At 36.0% G+C, this 16821-nt stretch overlaps 1 protein-coding gene across 7 annotated transcripts in view; it reads left to right on the top strand.

Moving 5' to 3' along the window:
• plx (PTB_TBC1D1_like and TBC domain-containing protein plx) overlaps positions 1–15645 on the top strand; it is a 94864-nt gene extending 79219 nt beyond the window's left edge. For 6 of the 7 annotated variants that reach the window (XM_017610499.1, XM_017610480.1, XM_017610506.1 and 3 more), the window contains 9 exons: positions 5664–5948; positions 6067–6665; positions 7994–8206; positions 8591–9496; positions 9570–9715; positions 9771–10363; positions 10425–10847; positions 11060–11206; positions 11287–15645. In XM_017610499.1, the coding sequence (XP_017465988.1) occupies positions 5664–5948; positions 6067–6665; positions 7994–8206; positions 8591–9496; positions 9570–9715; positions 9771–10363; positions 10425–10847; positions 11060–11206; positions 11287–12441 (4467 nt within the window). In that variant the 3' untranslated portion in view covers positions 12442–15645. The remainder of the gene's footprint in view (positions 1–5663; positions 5949–6066; positions 6666–7993; positions 8207–8590; positions 9497–9569; positions 9716–9770; positions 10364–10424; positions 10848–11059; positions 11207–11286) is intronic. The other variant, XM_017610515.1, reaches the window with a different exon arrangement.
• The last annotated feature ends 1176 nt before the right edge of the window (positions 15646–16821 follow it).

The following is a 16821-nucleotide window of genomic DNA, read 5'->3' as shown; positions in this document are numbered from 1 at the left end:
ACTTGCACAACATTCGCATTCGCAAAAGCTCCGCATTGATTATTGCGAATGCGAATGTTAAAATTAATGCGGAAGCTCCGCGGTTGCGAATGCGAATGCGAATGCGAATATTCGCAACAACCCTGATACAGACAACAGACACTCGCCATTGTTCCAAGTTAGTCGAGTATGAGCAAATACCTGCATGCATACCTACATTTGAATAACAAATTGAATTTTTACACGATTTCTGAATGTTCCGCGAATTGTACCTAAATTAAAAAATGCTTAATGAAACGATTAGTAAATTTTCTGTAGGTACAAGGAAATCTAAATATTTAGCAAATCTATTCGCATCCACTAATTGATGTGGGATATTGTTTTGAAATTGTCAACAAACTCTGTGTATGAACTCGTTGGGACCAATTCGGATTTTTTTTAACCGACTTCCAAAAAAAGGGGAGGAGGTTATTTTTTTTTGTTATTACATATATGCTCGTATATATATATATATTTTTTTTACTAAAAATTACTTGTTGTTTTATTGCTTTATTTAACCATTTGTTTAATGTTAACAATTTTTTGTGGGTCCCCCATTGCATTTTTTGGGGTTTTGGGTACATAAAAAATAGTTAGTATTAAAGAATTGTTAAATTAACAATTGTTTATTATTCCTAGAAGGGCCCTGAAGTTAAACAAAGTTTGCCGGCTAAAAAATATAGATTTTGAAGGTCTCCAAAATGAGAGGGAATTAAGAAGAAACCTAGATGACACTCACACGATATAAATAAGCACTCGCACTGTAGCCCGACGGCTTAACTGCTTCCGCATATCTTCTCTCAACTCCTCAAGAAATTGGTAAAAGTGCCTTAGTATTTTATTTATTTGTATTTTTTTTTTTTGTTATTGTGTGCATTGAAGATAATACCATTAAATGCTTAAAGAAATCCATTCATATGCCACATCAAAGAAATGTATATGTAAAAATACATATTTTTTGATGTTCGAAAAGAATGCCTCAAACCACGAAACATGTATAAAGTCTATGTACATATGTGTTTATAATTCCATGTAAAAAAAATATATTTTTTAATATGACATTTTGTGAAAAATATATTTTCCCTAAAAAATTAAAATTTTCAGCGAAAATGGGTGTGTAATGCGCATTTATAGCGGTCAAGTTCACTGTTCGCTTACCCACTTATGTGTGTGTGTGTGTGTATGAGAATTTTTTTTTTTGCCAAAAAATCTTATGTCTTCACTACTTATCTATCTCTTGCTTTGCAACTCTGCGATCTAAACAACTTTTTTCTAATATATTTTTTCTTTATACTTGGCCAATGTAGACTTCCAAGCGCCCAAATAATGTCTGCATTTATTATAATTAGTTGCATAGAATTTGTGCATACTTATGTACGTAGTGTAAACAGTTCTGTATGATTAAATCTTGAAGATTTTTTAACTGTTTGTTTTTTGTCCTTTTTTTCGTATGTGTTTTTGTTTGCTTTTTTGGCGGACTTTCGCCTTGGCAAAGTTTCAAAACTTGCGAAGCTCAGTATTAGTGCATTGAATTTGGCGCTTTGTTACATACATATCTAGTAAATAATAGATGTGTATTCAGATACATATGTACAGTGTCGGCCACTTGAATAGCGCCCCTTTTGATACTCAGTTATTATGATTTCAAATCCAACAAAAAATTATATAAATTATATCACCGAATGTCTCGAGGTGGCAGGACATGGTCAATGTATCTAATTTGAACTAAATTGCCAGCTTTAGGGCCGTTTTCTCAAGTAACCTGTAACTTTAAAGCTCACTTTATATTTAAAAGTTGCATTAAAATTTATGTTTGCGTCTAAGGTAAACCATGTTATTATCGGTTTTAAATTGGTTTACAACCAAGAGACATACATACGCCAAAAAACGATAATAGAAATGCTTAACTTAAGACATAGCTTTATTTCTAATCCAACCTTTAAATATAAAGTGAGCTTTAAAGTTAAAGGTTACTTTAGAAAACTGCACTTAGTATAAAAAAAAATACATATGGAAATGCCGTAGGTGTGTTTATACTACACCAACACTTTCTTTCATATGAATATCTCATTGTTCATTTAGCTGAAGCAGTACGAATAGATTGCAATTTGTGAAAGGTGGAAAATCTTTGCTAAGATCTCTATAGAAAAATTCACAATTTAGCCGTTGAATTTTTCGCATCTAATTTAACCGCTATTTTGTCATATTTGGATTTTTATTTTTCCAATCAATTTTTAATCGTTATTTTTAAGTTTTATTTTTTTTTTTCAATCACATTATAATTGATATTTTAGGATTTAATTTTTCATATCATAAAAGATTTAAAGTAGCCACAAAAAGGTAGTTTCCATTATAACGGTTAAAAAATGTTCGACAAAAATATAATTCCACAATAACGAGCGTTGTTGATAGACAAAAATAAATAAGTTAAAATAACGATTATTTAAATTTTACCAAAAAAAACTAAAAAATCCAAATTTAACGATTATTCTTGATTGAAACAAACCGAAAAAATAACAATTTGGAAAAAATTCTTAGTATTTCATTAGTATTTGCAAATGTTCACATTAAATATATTTGATTTTTTAAACTTCTGACATCCTCTTAAAAACCATGAAACTTTTTTAAACATCTTTCGTTTGACAACATCTAAGGTGGTGGCAATCCTCTTCAAAATATTTTTGAAAGAAACAGTTTTTCATCCTGTTTCGTTTGACATCCATATTGTAGCATTTCATTAAAGTGATTAAATTAAATTAAACGAATTATGTGGCAACCATTTGAAAAAATATTTTCGAAATAAAGACTTGTTAAATAGAGTTTCTTTGACTTGACAGCATTTTGTTATGCTTTATTTAAATTGTTAATTTAATATAATTATAATTTTTAAACAAGTGGTATCTCTCTTTTAAAATATTTTCGAAACAATGCTCCCTCATTCCTCTTTCGACTAAAATCCATAATGTCATACTTTATTTAACTTATGGAGAAATAAGATTAGGCTTTTAAACAGGTATAAGATTTGGCTTTGAGACAGATGGCAACCTTCTATAAAATATTTTTAAAATAAAGCTCCTAAAGACCTCATTTGTTTACCACCCATATTGATATACTTTTTTAACTTATTAATAAAATTGAATTACAATTTTTAAATATAGAGTACGATAATATTATAACAATAAAATCTAGTTTGAAATTAAGTTGACCTTTATTATATATTTTGAAGTGGAATTTAACTTTTTTAAGCAAGTGGCAACCCTCATCAAAAATATGATATACATATGTTAATCCAGTTCGTAAGATCTGCCAAATTTTATCCTAAGAAATAGCAAGAAATACGCTCACACACACTCACAAACCCTAGCATTTGTCAATTAAATTGATTTTAAATTCCAAAGCTGGTGGCATCCCTCGCCAAAAATACTTCGCAAAATTTCGAGAAACTTGCAGTAAAATACCAAAAGACCCGAGAAATTCAAAAAAAATACCAAAATATAAAAAAGAAGTATCACGAAAAGTCTCCAGGAAAATCTCAAAAAGTTCAATTCGAAAAATCTTGACCAAAAATCCTTTAGTAATCTTAAAATACAGTTTTGTAAAGCCTCTCGTTTGATACTACCCTTATGTTAATTAATTTGATTTTGAATTTGTAACAAGTGGCAGGCAACCCCCCTTAAAAATATATTTGAAATAAAACTTTCTTAAACCTCTGATTTGATACCCATATTAAAATATTTCGTTTAACTTGTTAATTGAACTGTTCTTAACTTTTTGAATCGCTAGCAACCTTCTGATAGAACACGTTCGTAGAAATTCGCCCTTGAACCGATATCGTTTAACACCCATATTGCTGTGGTTTTTCCTTTAACTGATATATTAATTTATCGGTATTAAAATGTGAACAGGTGGCAACCTCCACAAAAAATATTTTCTAAATAAATCACTTTAGAGTCACTTTCGTTTGACACCCACATTGTTGTTACTTTTCGTATAACTTATTAGTTGATTGATTTTAACTTTTTAAAAAGATGGTAACTCTCTTAGAAAATTGTTCTATATGTTAATCCATGTTGGATCTATCATTGAAATCCGTAGTGCCATTTTAGCGTTCATTAATTTTTATAAAAATATAGCATATTCTATAACAAAAACCACACAAATTTGATTTTCGAACTTTATATAAAAAATTTATAATTCATATAATTTCAAATTTTGATTAGTATGCAGTTTTGTAACCTATAAAATTTTATCAAAATAATATTATAGAATATTCTATATTTTTATAAAAAATTAATGAATATTAAATAAGCAAAAGGAATATTAAATAAGCAACAGGATCAAAAGGGGTCGCTATTCACAGGGCCAGCACTGTATATAACAATATGATGTACAATGTACCAACTCGAAGATCATTGCAGCATTTTATCGAGAATATCTTTTATTTGCAATTTGCCTATACTAATTTTGTTAAGTGTTTAAATGTATTGTAACATCAAGTAAATAAAGTGAAACCTCGATATAGCGAATGGCAGGCATCAATCGTTGCAAAAGTCTTCTCACTTAAGACCTTTCGAGTAACCAAATTTTTTATTTATTTTAAAAAAAAAGGATCCTTTTCTTTAAGTTTTAGTAGAATATCGCTGATTTCTATTCGTCTCCGTCGTCGTATTCGTATACGCCTTCGCCTTTGTATTCGCCTTCGTGATCATATTCGTCTTTGTCTTAATCTACGCCATCAAATGAACTTTTTTGAATTCATGTGGAAGCTAAAAATCGTATGAGGCAATTTTTTCTTAATACTAGACAAATCTCATTTAATTTGTAGGATTATGACTATATTCCCACCCAGAATGAAACATTTTCTTTTTTGAAAGATAGATGTTTGAGAAGTAGAGGTTAAGAATATACTTTATTCCAATTGGTGGCGCTGTAGTTAAGTAATTTAATAAAAATAAGCACTAGCGCCACCTAGCGGGAGCGTATTACACTGCTCATGGAGCTCGTATCTATCTAACGACAAAAAAATAATAAGGCAATTAATTTAGTATTTATTTTGACCTCGTTTCCAAAGGGCATTACGAGAAAAACATTTTATAAGAATGCAAGCTTTTACTGTTTTCTCGTAAGAATAACGGCAATCTTACTGTCTACGTACTTAACATCCGCTATGTGGAGTACTTCAATAAGGTCACTCAAGTTTTAATGCAATAAATTTCGCTTTTGTATTGCATTTTTTATGATATTCTTCAGAAAACGAGAGAGTGTTTCAGTCATTCTGTAAAAATTTTCATGCATTAAGCTTTTTGTAAAGTTGCGGTTTATTTTATCGAAGTTTTACTGTAGCACCCTTATGCGAAGTGTGCATGTATGCATCACGCTTGTATCACGTGTGATGCTAATGATAAGCGTATTCCTTAATTCGCTTTCCTTTCATTTTACTTATTAAGCTGAAGAGCTGCTGAACGGTAGGAATTTCGTAGAAGGTGCTTTTAACAGTACTTTAACTAATTACTTAACTGCATCAACTGAATGACCGTTAATTAACCGGCACTAATAGTTTTCTCGTGCTTACAGCTACAACAAAGAAGAAACATCTATAGTCATAAATCACTAAATCAAATCGAAATTTTCATCCTTTTTTTTAGATGGCCGAACTCATGCATCAAATGCGTGATCCAGCGCATACGCTAGGCGGCTCTGTGGGCAGCATACCACAGACGTTTGTCGCCAATGGCTCCAACAGCGACATGTCCATGCAGCGCGCGCTCACCGGCAATGGCAACGGCGGCATACACACCACACCGGCCACGAATCTCAAACTTAGCGAAGCCGTACGCAATGCTCAACACGATGCTAGTCCCAATATCGTCTCATCGAAGATGAAATCATCTAAGTCATACACGCATGGCTTGAGCAATTCAGCGGGCACAGTTAGTATACGTACTTACATATTATCTAATACTATACATCTATAAATTTTTATTAAATCGCAAAATTCATCTACAAATTAAATTTCAATCTCCTCACACGCACACGCACACAACACAGGTGCACATTCCAACGTCTACCTCTGCGCAGAGCAATCTCTCGCTACTTGCCGATATCTCACCCAATCACACGCACTTCTTCGAGGTTATGTATGTAGGTAAAATTCGTGTATCGCACAAGCGTGTGCCCTTCTCTTTCATCGATGATGCCTTGCCCAAGTTCAGGGCGTACGATGCACAACGCACACGTCTAATGCAGTTAACCACTGCCGCTTCATCCTCAACTGTTGGCGCAACGTCACAAATGGCAACAAATCGTAAACTTTCATTGAATGTCGAGTGCACTAGCGGCAATAATAGCGCAATAACTTTCGACCTTAAAAACACTTCGCTCAAGGAGAGCGATGCTGAGGAGTCGACCGAAGCGGAAGTGGATACGGAGGCAGAAGCTGAAGCTGAAGCTGAGACTGCAACGGAACGGATTCAACCGCACGATGCACCGTGCAGTCAGAGCGTAGAAGCGGCCATTTCAGAATTGGCAATGCAAAAAAATAGTGCACAACCGGCTGAGGATGAGCAAAAAATGTCGAACAAAGAAAATAAATCACCGAAACGTTTAATGCGCGGCATGAGTCACACGGAACTTCCTGTTAAGAAAGAGTAAGTTGTAATGGAAGTGTACATTTGTATGCTGGTTTATTGTAGCACTTAAGCGCAAACTTTTAAAATATGTATATGTATGTACATGTGTGAGCTTCGAAAAAACTTAGTATATCTGCTATTGGTTGGGTTTTCAAGGGAAAAGATTCCGTGCACTTGCAATGGTAGTTTTTGCAGGTGGGTCAATCCATGTCAAATCGACCTACTTTTGGAATCGACAAATTTTGACTTGGATGCATTTTGGATAGAGCTTTTCTTTTATCATTTAACAAAGTACTGCCAAAGGAAAAAATAAAAAATAAATTTTTCGAAATCTTCCGAAGTTTACAAGTTTATTGTTTGAGTGTTTCAAAAACAATTTTAGTTACAAAAATGGTCTAATTTTTAAAATTATAGAACTAAGAAAGCAAAAATATGTATGTAATTTTGGCTACAATTTTTTATACATATTTTACCTCAGGTAGTAACATTAGCGCAAAAACAACATTTACGTGGACTTTGCTGTTGCTTCTAGTCTCCAAAGCGCCAGAAAAATATTCTGTTTTTTATATCGTGTGCAATATAAGAAAAAAAATACAAACAAAAATTTTAAATTCGAGAAGAAAAGTCTTGGTAATTTTGTTTGCGAAGCTTCGATCTATCCTTTGCGAGGCCCAAAAAAACAGCGTTTAGAGTGCTAAGTTAAGCGAACGTTCCAAAAGCATTTTACGATTTAAAGTTTTTTGAATGAAATTAATAATATTTGACGATTTAGAAGCCAAATAATTAAGCAAATATATACCTGCTCAATATGCCTTGCCTTTAAAGAGCGAAATACACCACACAAGCGGTTTGACAAACCAAGCGAAATTTCCCTTTGCTTCAAGCCATTTGTGCTGTGTATGGGGGTGTTTGAAGGTTTGACAAACCGCCGTCAAACCTTCAAACACCCCCATACACAGCACAAATGGCTTGAAGCAAAGGGAAATTTCGCTTGGTTTGTCAAACCGCTTGTGTGGTGTATTTCGCTCTTTACTGATTAAAAAAAATCCTGAAATTTTCGAGATGTGTTTTTTAAATGAATTTTTGAACTTTGAAAAGAAAGAAATTCCTGTAAACTCTAAATTAAAATTAAATTAAAATTTTTCAACAGAACTTAAAGCAGAGTTTGCAAAAAAATATTCAAAATTCAAAATTAATATCTTAAAAAAATCTTGAAAATTTCAGAATCTTTTAAGATTAGTTTTAAATGTGGTATAAACAAGTTGAGCCGAAAGTTTAGCTTTGCAATTAGAAAAAGTGTTTATGTATGTATTACTATTTTCCTAAAAAAAAAACACAATGAATAGTGGCACTGCGGAGGAGGAGAACGCAGCCGATTCAACAGAGATGCTAGTTGCCCCAAATGTTATAGTCAACAAACATCCATCGCCACCGCGTCAAGCGCAAGAGGATAAAAGCGAACAGTCAGAGCAACAAGAGAAGACGACGGCAGCAGAAGCAGGCCCACAACAACAACAGCCTACGATACCACAGCAACCTGCCTATGCCACGCTCGATACGTGAGTAGGATGTTGAAGCGTTTTCAACCATTTACTGGCTTCTGTTTCGTCGGCATGCAATAGTTCCAGTGTGTTTTGTTGTTTTTTATTTTGTTTATTATTCGTTTTTTTGCGCATCCGTTTTTCAGCATTTTTGAAACTACAAAGCTTGGAGATAAAAAAATGTGATTTGTGTAGTTCCTCTCTTTTTTTTTTTGAAGCGCTTTGTTTCGCATTTTAATGATGCATTGCACGCGCATGTTTTAATAGTTTTTTTAGTCACCCCTGATTTTGTTCTTTCCTTGCTGCTAAAAATTCGTTACTTCAAACTTACGTAAATGAATACTTGAGTCGAATAATTTTCACCCACTCTCTCTCTCTCTCTCTCATTCGCCCACCCGACAGCATCCCCAAGCAACGCGATCGCTCTGCTTCGTATGGCTGCATTCCACCTTACGTGGAGCAGAATCGTACTATGGTCTTCCTCGTTGGCCGCTCCGATCTACGTCTCATTTCGCCGGATCGAAAACAAGTGTTGCTCTACAAGGATTTCAAAGACGTCGCCAGCTGTGCGCAGGGTCAAAAGAATCCCGATCACTTTGGCATCATTTGCCGTGAGGTGCACAACGACGGCTACATTGGCTACGTCTTCAGATGCCAATCGGATCATGTGTGCGACGATATTGTTGCTGCCATTTCGCAGGCATTCGTAACATGCGCCGAGCAAAAGAAAAAGGAGGCCACACAGATCTTCTCGTGCGAGCACTGCCCCATGCTGTGGTATCACAAACTCTGCACCGATGTTGAGGGCTTAAGTGAGAAGAAGACACAAGCGATGATCTTTCGACGCATAGAATCGCTGACCGATGATGAGCAGGACATGATTTGGGCCAAGTACTATGGTTCGGAGAAGACAAGCTCACCTTTGGCGGAACAAAATCAATTTTTAATGATGCTACTGCGCGCTCATTGTGAATCGCGCCAACAGCGTCATGTGCACGATACCGCAGAGAATCGTTCGGAATTTCTGAATCAATATTTAGGTGGTAGCACCATTTTCATGAAGGCCAAGCGCTCGCTTACCAACTCATTCGATCACTTGCTGAAGCGGAAGGCTTCGAAAGATGACATCGGCGGGCCGCATGGTTTGCGGGACCTTCAGGTGCGCGAAGCTTCCACCGAACCACAACCGGTTAGTCGTAGTGGCAATGAAACGCCACCAGAGGGATTCCGCTCACGTTCGAATACGATTGGTGGCGCTAGTCCGAGCAAACCCAGCGCAGAGCACTTAAAGAGTCCCATGATGGACATGTAAGGGGAAATAAAATTCTTAAAATAACGATCGCGGGCATTTGAACTGAGTTTTATTTGTTTTTCATTGCAGCTTTATAAAAGTCGGCAATAGTCCGAAAGAATCGGAAGCGCATCAAGCTTCTTGGCGTCACGCGATTTTAAATAGTGTGGTTACACCATCGAAAGGCATGGACGGTGATGCACAGAATGAATTTATGTCACCGATGAGAATCAAAAGTGGGTATTTATTGCTATTTCTCTATAACATCTAATAACACCCCTTCCATTGCAGAACGCATTCGTGGTAAACGCACCCGCGAGGAACTTCGCGATCTCTGGAAGACCGCAATTCGCCAGACCATTCTCTTGAATCGCATGGAAACCGAAAATGCTATGTTGCAGGCGCGTCAAAACGAAAACGAGCTCAAACGTATCAAACTCGACTATGAAGAGATTGTGCCATGTGACAAGCAGTTAATCGAGCGTTGGGAGCAGATTATTGAGCGCGACTCCATGAAGATCGGCAACAAGAAAGATCCCAAAGTGTTGGCACAAGCAATCAAATGTGGCGTACCACGTTCGAAACGTGGCGATGTTTGGACCTTTCTCGCCGATCAGCATTCCATGAATACAGCACCAGTGGACACTAAGAAATTTCCCAATTTCAATACACCCTATCACACATTACTGAAGAATCTCACTGAACATCAGCATGCCATCTTCATCGATCTGGGTCGTACCTTCCCCAATCACAAATTCTATAAAGATCCACTCGGTTTGGGACAATTGTCACTGTTCAATTTGCTCAAAGCGTATTCTATACTCGATCCAGAGCTTGGCTATTGTCAGGGCTTGGGTTTTATATGCGGCATACTGCTGTTGCATGTGAGTAGAAGGAAATGTGCTCCCTTAAACATTTAAATAACTTTATATTTTAACCTTTTAGTGCGATGAGGCCGATGCTTTCCAATTGCTCAAACATCTCATGTTCAGACGTCAGATGCGTACCAAATATTTACCAGATATGAAGAAGTTCCAACTGCAATTGTATCAGCTGTCACGTCTAGTCAAGGATCACTTACCAGAATTGTATATCTGGCTCGATCAGAACGATGTATCGCCAACATTATATGCGGCACCATGGATACTCACAGTTTTCAGCTCACAATTCCCATTGGGTTATGTGGCACGCGTTTTCGATTTGCTCTTCCTAGAATCATCGGAAGTGATTTTTAAATTTGCTATCGCTTTGCTGACAGTACACAAAGATGAATTGCTGGCGCGTGACAACTTTGAGGAAATTATGGATTATTTGAAAACAGTTGTACCGAAAATGGAAGCAAATACAATGGAGAAAATTATGAAATTGGTGAGTTTGGTGGAGGATTTAATGCTTCTTAGTGACTCTATTTTTACTTATTGTTACGTGGTGGGAATCTTGAGCTTGGTTTTCAACTATGTAACTCGCATCGTTTAACCTTTTATAAAACAACTTTTATAAGAATATATAGTTGTAAAGCCAACTTTCGCACAAGCTTCGGTAGTAAATCTAATAGAAGTTTTAAATTTCATCTCCCACAGGTATTCACTTTGGACGTCAGCAAGCAACTAATCGAATATAATGTCGAATATAATGTATTACAAGAAGAGATCTCAACTGCAAATCACCACTTGGAGATGTTGAATAGAGAAAAAACACGGAATATGCATCTAGAACAGCAGCTGCAGGTATGCAACTCTTCATTTCCGCAAAAAATTCGATATATCCCCATTCGCATTCCTAAATCACCTAATTTTTCTTTTCACAGTTTGCTCAATCGTCGATCGCACAGCTCGAGAAGACTCGCTCTTCTCAACAAAGCCAAATCACCTCACTGCAAACACAGGTGCAATCGCTCGAACTAACAATACAAACACTCGGCCACTTCGTCTCCCAACTGGCCGAACACAATGTCGAACTGGAATTGCCCGGCGATGTGCGACGCATCCTGCAACAATTGGAGGACTTGGAACGTCAGCGTCGCAAACCACATTTCACTGAGCGCAAAATCGGCAAATCCGTATCGGTCAACAGTCATTTGGGGTTTCCACTAAAGGTGTTAGAAGAGTTGAGCGAAAAAGAAGAACATGGTTCGCCACAAAAGAAGAAGGAGAAGACACCTTTTTTTGAACATACCTATGAACAATTGCGACAACAGCAACGCAACGCACAAACATCACCAACATCACAGGCGGCGGCTATGCAACAACGAAAATTGCTGAGCAGTGCTAGCAGTTCACTGGATGACAGCCCACACCTCCAGCAACCACAAACGCAGCAGCCACAGCAGCAGCAACAACGGCCAAATCGCCTACTCGACTCCCCGGAAATGCAATCCAAATTGACCGAACTCAAACTGTCCGACCAGTTGGAGCAACAGTTTGGCAGTGCAAATATACGCAGCCCTCTGGAAGTTGACAGTGGTGTGGGTACACCACTCAGCCCGCCCAGCACTAGCAGCAATAGTAGTACTAGCGGACTAAGCACAGCCTCTACGGGTAGTGGTAGTAGCGCTAGAAATGGTGTCGGAGGCGGCGGCGACAGCCTCTTTAGTCGAATGGGTTATAAGAATACACCGACAGCGCTGTCACCACTCAACTGCCGGCAAACTTTATACGGTGCAGGAAGTATAACGCGAGGCGCCAGCAAAGTGGTGCCCCCAGTTTCGATTATAGTGCCCACTGAGCAACCAGAGTCGGGTGCGGGTAATACAGAAATGCATCCCCTAAGCATGGTGGGTGAGGTGAATGTGCGTTTTAATGGCACAACCCAATTGAAATCGATACGACCCGTGCATCATATGCGCCCGATGGTCCCAGTGGCAGCGGGTGTGGCGGAGACAGCTGCTAGTGCAGACGACAGCAGTGCGAGTGGTAATAACCTTGATACGTCGAATGCAGCTGCCACAAATGGTCGCAGCTAACGGTTTTGATTCATAGCGAAATTTTTGCGTAGCTTCTATTAAAGATACAGAATAAAAGAACAAAATACATAGCAAATGGAAGAAACAAAAATAGCGAAAAACATAGAAAAATATAGCGAACGCTGCGGCGAGTTTTCGATTCGATTGATGGCGGAAAGACTTGAAATATTCCAAAAACGGGCAATATTTTAGCCACGAGATAAAAAATGATGCACAAATGAAAATTGGGATTTTTACTTAGTATTGAAGCTAGTTGCCGCAAATTTTTTTTTCTAAGTATCTTCAATTCGATTACTTCCATTGCGGCTACTTGAAGAAAATACTTTTGGAAAAGCGATCTTTCGAAATCGTGAATAATTGAAGGCTTATTTACTTAAGGAAAAATTCATTAATAATTTTTTCCCGTTTTCGAAACGAAGACCACCGCAGTTAAGAGCAACAAAAAAAGTTATTCATGTGCATGTGCTTAAGTAATAGAAATTTGCTGTGATTGCTTGCAACTCATCAGAAAAAAAAATTTTATGGAAATGAAAATGAGTAAAAGAAAACGCTACAAAAATGCTTTTAAATGCCGCTATTAGAATTGATAACTTTAATAAAAGCACCTACGCCACACAATCGCTATGCAACATTACAACCACAACAAAAATTAAGAACTAAATTTACAAAATATGCAGAAACATTTAATGGCTATGTGTGTATGTAAGAATTAAGATTTGTACGGTGGGATTTTGTTGTGCAACTTCAACATGGACGAGTTAAAACTTTTCTAAAAACATACAGAATCGAATGGATGCTGGAATACTCTCTAACACAAATACTTTGTAGGTACATTTTTTTTGTATGTACATATGTAATGTGTAGACATATTCTACAAGTAAAGAGAAGAGCAACAATTGCTTTTCAATTTTTTTATAATAGCGTAAATGATTCTTGCAACAATCGATTTTCGGATCTTTTCCCGATTCCGTAGAGTATGATGTACTGCCGATCTACTCCAGCAGTCAGATATCAGACATCCATGCAAGGCAATAAGTTATTTCTACTTAAACGTTTGCTTTGAAATCAGAATTTTTTAAAAGCGTTGCGAAGCTAAGTGCAAAAGCTACTATAGTTCATGTTGCGCTGATTTATCACCCCAAACATTTTAGTTTTTTGTGTGTATTTATGAAAATTATGTTCCACTTTTAAAGTTACACAACAAATCCTTCAACTCTTCGGACAGTGTATTGAGGCTAGTCATTGTTGCTACACTGTAGAATGGAAGCAGAAAAATCAATAGATCTAAGTACAACAGAATTCTTAGCCCTTCGCAGTTTTTTTTTTTTTATTTAATTGTCTACAATTATGAGAATTTTTTAGGCAAACTAAAATGAAAATCGCTGTTGTCATCTGAAAGGTAGTCATTGTTGAAATCTTTGTATGTATTTATAGTACATAATAATTGGTTAATGTAGGCGAAAATTTGGAAATAATAGCAGCTAATTACATATACACACATATATATATGTATATATGCATGTAATTGAATATTAGTAAGTAGAAACCATATTTTTGCAAATTTAGTCTTTTAAGCCCCATTTTATACGTGTCAAGAGATGAGTTGAATCCATTCGTAAGCTCACTAACTTCTTCCAGACTAGTTCCCAAATGAAAGTGCCGACTAAATAATACCCATAGTATTCATCTAAACGGTTATACGTCTCGTAACCGCGTAAACCTCTTATATTTTTTTACTAGACGATTTTTCATGCTAAAAGTTCACTGAAAGGCTCACCATTGCCTGTAGAGGGGCGCACACGATTGAGATGTCGCGATGACTAGAGATATCAGGCTTGGGGTCTATCGAATTTTAGTTCGAACCTTTAACGACTCGGTATAACCTAGTTTGTTGTTGTTGTTGTTGTAGCGGCTACAACAACGCCGCCCAGATCGATTGATATCTCAGTCGTTGTCTTCGAGTTCCACTAACGGCAGCCCCAAAAAGCGTGCAGCATGCGTTTGATATGCTGTATTCTAATCTGGCCGATACTAGTTTATTTAACTTGCTAATCTGTATGCCAACCAGTCACGATCATAAAGCGTTGATTCTCTGCGCGCTCGTACAAAACCTATGTGAAGCTTAAAAAATCATCTCTTGTTTTGTACATGACTGATCTAAGTAACACCTCTAGTTTCCTTTTACAGGCATAATACTCTCATCGAAAGCATTACTTTTATCTCTTGACCTCTGAATTGGGACTATGCTTCTATCAATGTTAGTTAAGCAAAAGATAAGTTATTGAATGGAATGTAATTGATTGTTGTTTTTTTTTTCTAATTAGAGAAAGGAAATGTGTACTTAAGAAAAGGGATTGACTTAGATTTTCTTTAAGTGTAGGTTTGTATTGATGTTTTATGTATGGATTAGTTTGTCATTAATGTGTAAGGGTAATAACATTTTAGAAAATATCGAGCCCTAACCGCCTAAAAAATGTAAGCGAATTTTTTTTTTTTAACTTTTCGATGCAGAAATGCTACTAGAACATCTATATATGTAGATGCTTGTCTGCATCAAAAAGAAAATTGTGAAAAAAGTTCACATACGTTTTTTTGGCTGTAGGGTCTTGATATATTTTTGAAAGGACTCACAATGTGTCGATAAATCTTATTGTCATGATAGAAAAAAATGCTAACTGCTGCGACAAAGTTTATGACAATTTGGCTTGTGGTAATACTTGGTGAAATCTTTAATTATTTTAGTTTACAAAAACTTTTGCATACATATGTACTTATGTATGTTTTTAATATAGTATCTTTTATTTAGCTATTTCATGGGACTTTGCGTTTGCCTCTTATTTTATTACAGTACATATACATATACATATATGTTTTTAATTTCACACAAATTGGCTGAGAGTACCACACACACTTAGCAAGTAAATATTTAGTTATTTAAGCAGATAAAAATCATATATTGTATAATGAAAAAATAAATGCGTATGCTTATAGCTGTTAGGTTTATAATTGTAAAACCATAATATAAAAAAAAAATTAAGTAAAAAAAAAATGTGCTAGATGAAAATATAATCGCTTAACTACCTACCTACAAAAACGTCTGTATAAAAGTACAGAAAGTTAAATTCATAATCTCTGTAGCATAAGCTCGTGCGTATATAATCAAATTGTTCGATTTAATTGTGCGTGTTATAATTTATTAAAAAAGGTAATAAAAGCAAAATGTTATAAAATCAATTAAGGAATCGTATTGTATTGTATTTTTTAGCTTAGTAATTGTACGTTGCAGGTCTCAAAAGTGAAAACCCACTATCGCGTACATACAGACATACATATGTATGTACTTGAGAATCAATATTTTAAAAGTTTTATAAAATGCTTCAAATTGTTAAATTTAAATGCTTAAAACGTATGGTATTGTATTGAGCTAGCTATAAAACATTTATGTATTCACAAAAAATTGAGTAAAACAGCTTAACTATTTAACTGACCAAATATATAAATCCAATTTATTATGTAGTCACTCAAAAAGGCGAATTGCGACTATTGAATAAAAATGTATAGTAACAAATTTAAATGTATTTTATTAAAGACAACAAATTTTTGTGTATCAAGCGATTCCAAAAAAAAAAAATTTACCTTCAGAGACGGTAATTAAAAAGAAAAAGTTAAGGTAAGCTTTTATTGGTGGTTGTTAAAAACTTTAAAATTTACTCCGACCCAGAGCAGCGAACAATTCACAGACCATTGCTCGAGACGGTGAAATCCCTCATCACTATTTCTGATGGAAGCATTAAGGTAACTATTGGCAGCTTCTCACCCTACAAATCACCTGGGCTCGATGGTACTCATTTAGTAACGCTGACGAATCTCATACAAGGCCTACTAAACAGTCCCTCGCGATGGTGCAGCAACCGTGGTTTGGGAGTAAATTCCACAAAACCAGATCTTTTACTACATATTTACAAGGCAACATATCTGTTCATCTACCGGAAATACTACCTTAAATGGTGCTACACCAAGAATTGATCAGATTTAATATCTAGGTCTTATTCCAGATGGGGGACCTAACATCGATGAAAGAGTTCACAAAGTCACAACTGCGTATACTTCTGCACCAGGACTATTGGCAAAAATTGGGGTCTTGAGCACAAAATTGTAATATGCATCTACAGCGCGCTGGTAAGACCAATTCTTTTCTTGGAGGTAGCAGTTTGGTTGGATTCTCTCTCAGTTCAAAGACTGGCGGTAGCCATGAAGACAACTGTCACCAAAGCGCTCAACAAGCTACTAACATTTCTCCCGACTGATATATATGCAAGAAAGATGACATGAAATGGACGCATCCATATATTGGTCACTGTACGATTCCTACTATTGGCT

Source organism: Rhagoletis zephyria, unplaced genomic scaffold, assembly GCF_001687245.7.
Source record: "Rhagoletis zephyria isolate East Lansing unplaced genomic scaffold, Rhagoletis_zephyria_1.1 Rzeph_scaffold_00012, whole genome shotgun sequence".
NCBI lineage: Eukaryota > Metazoa > Arthropoda > Insecta > Diptera > Tephritidae > Rhagoletis > Rhagoletis zephyria.
Note: the sequence above shows the minus strand (reverse complement) of the source record. Positions and strands in the feature narration are given on the sequence as shown.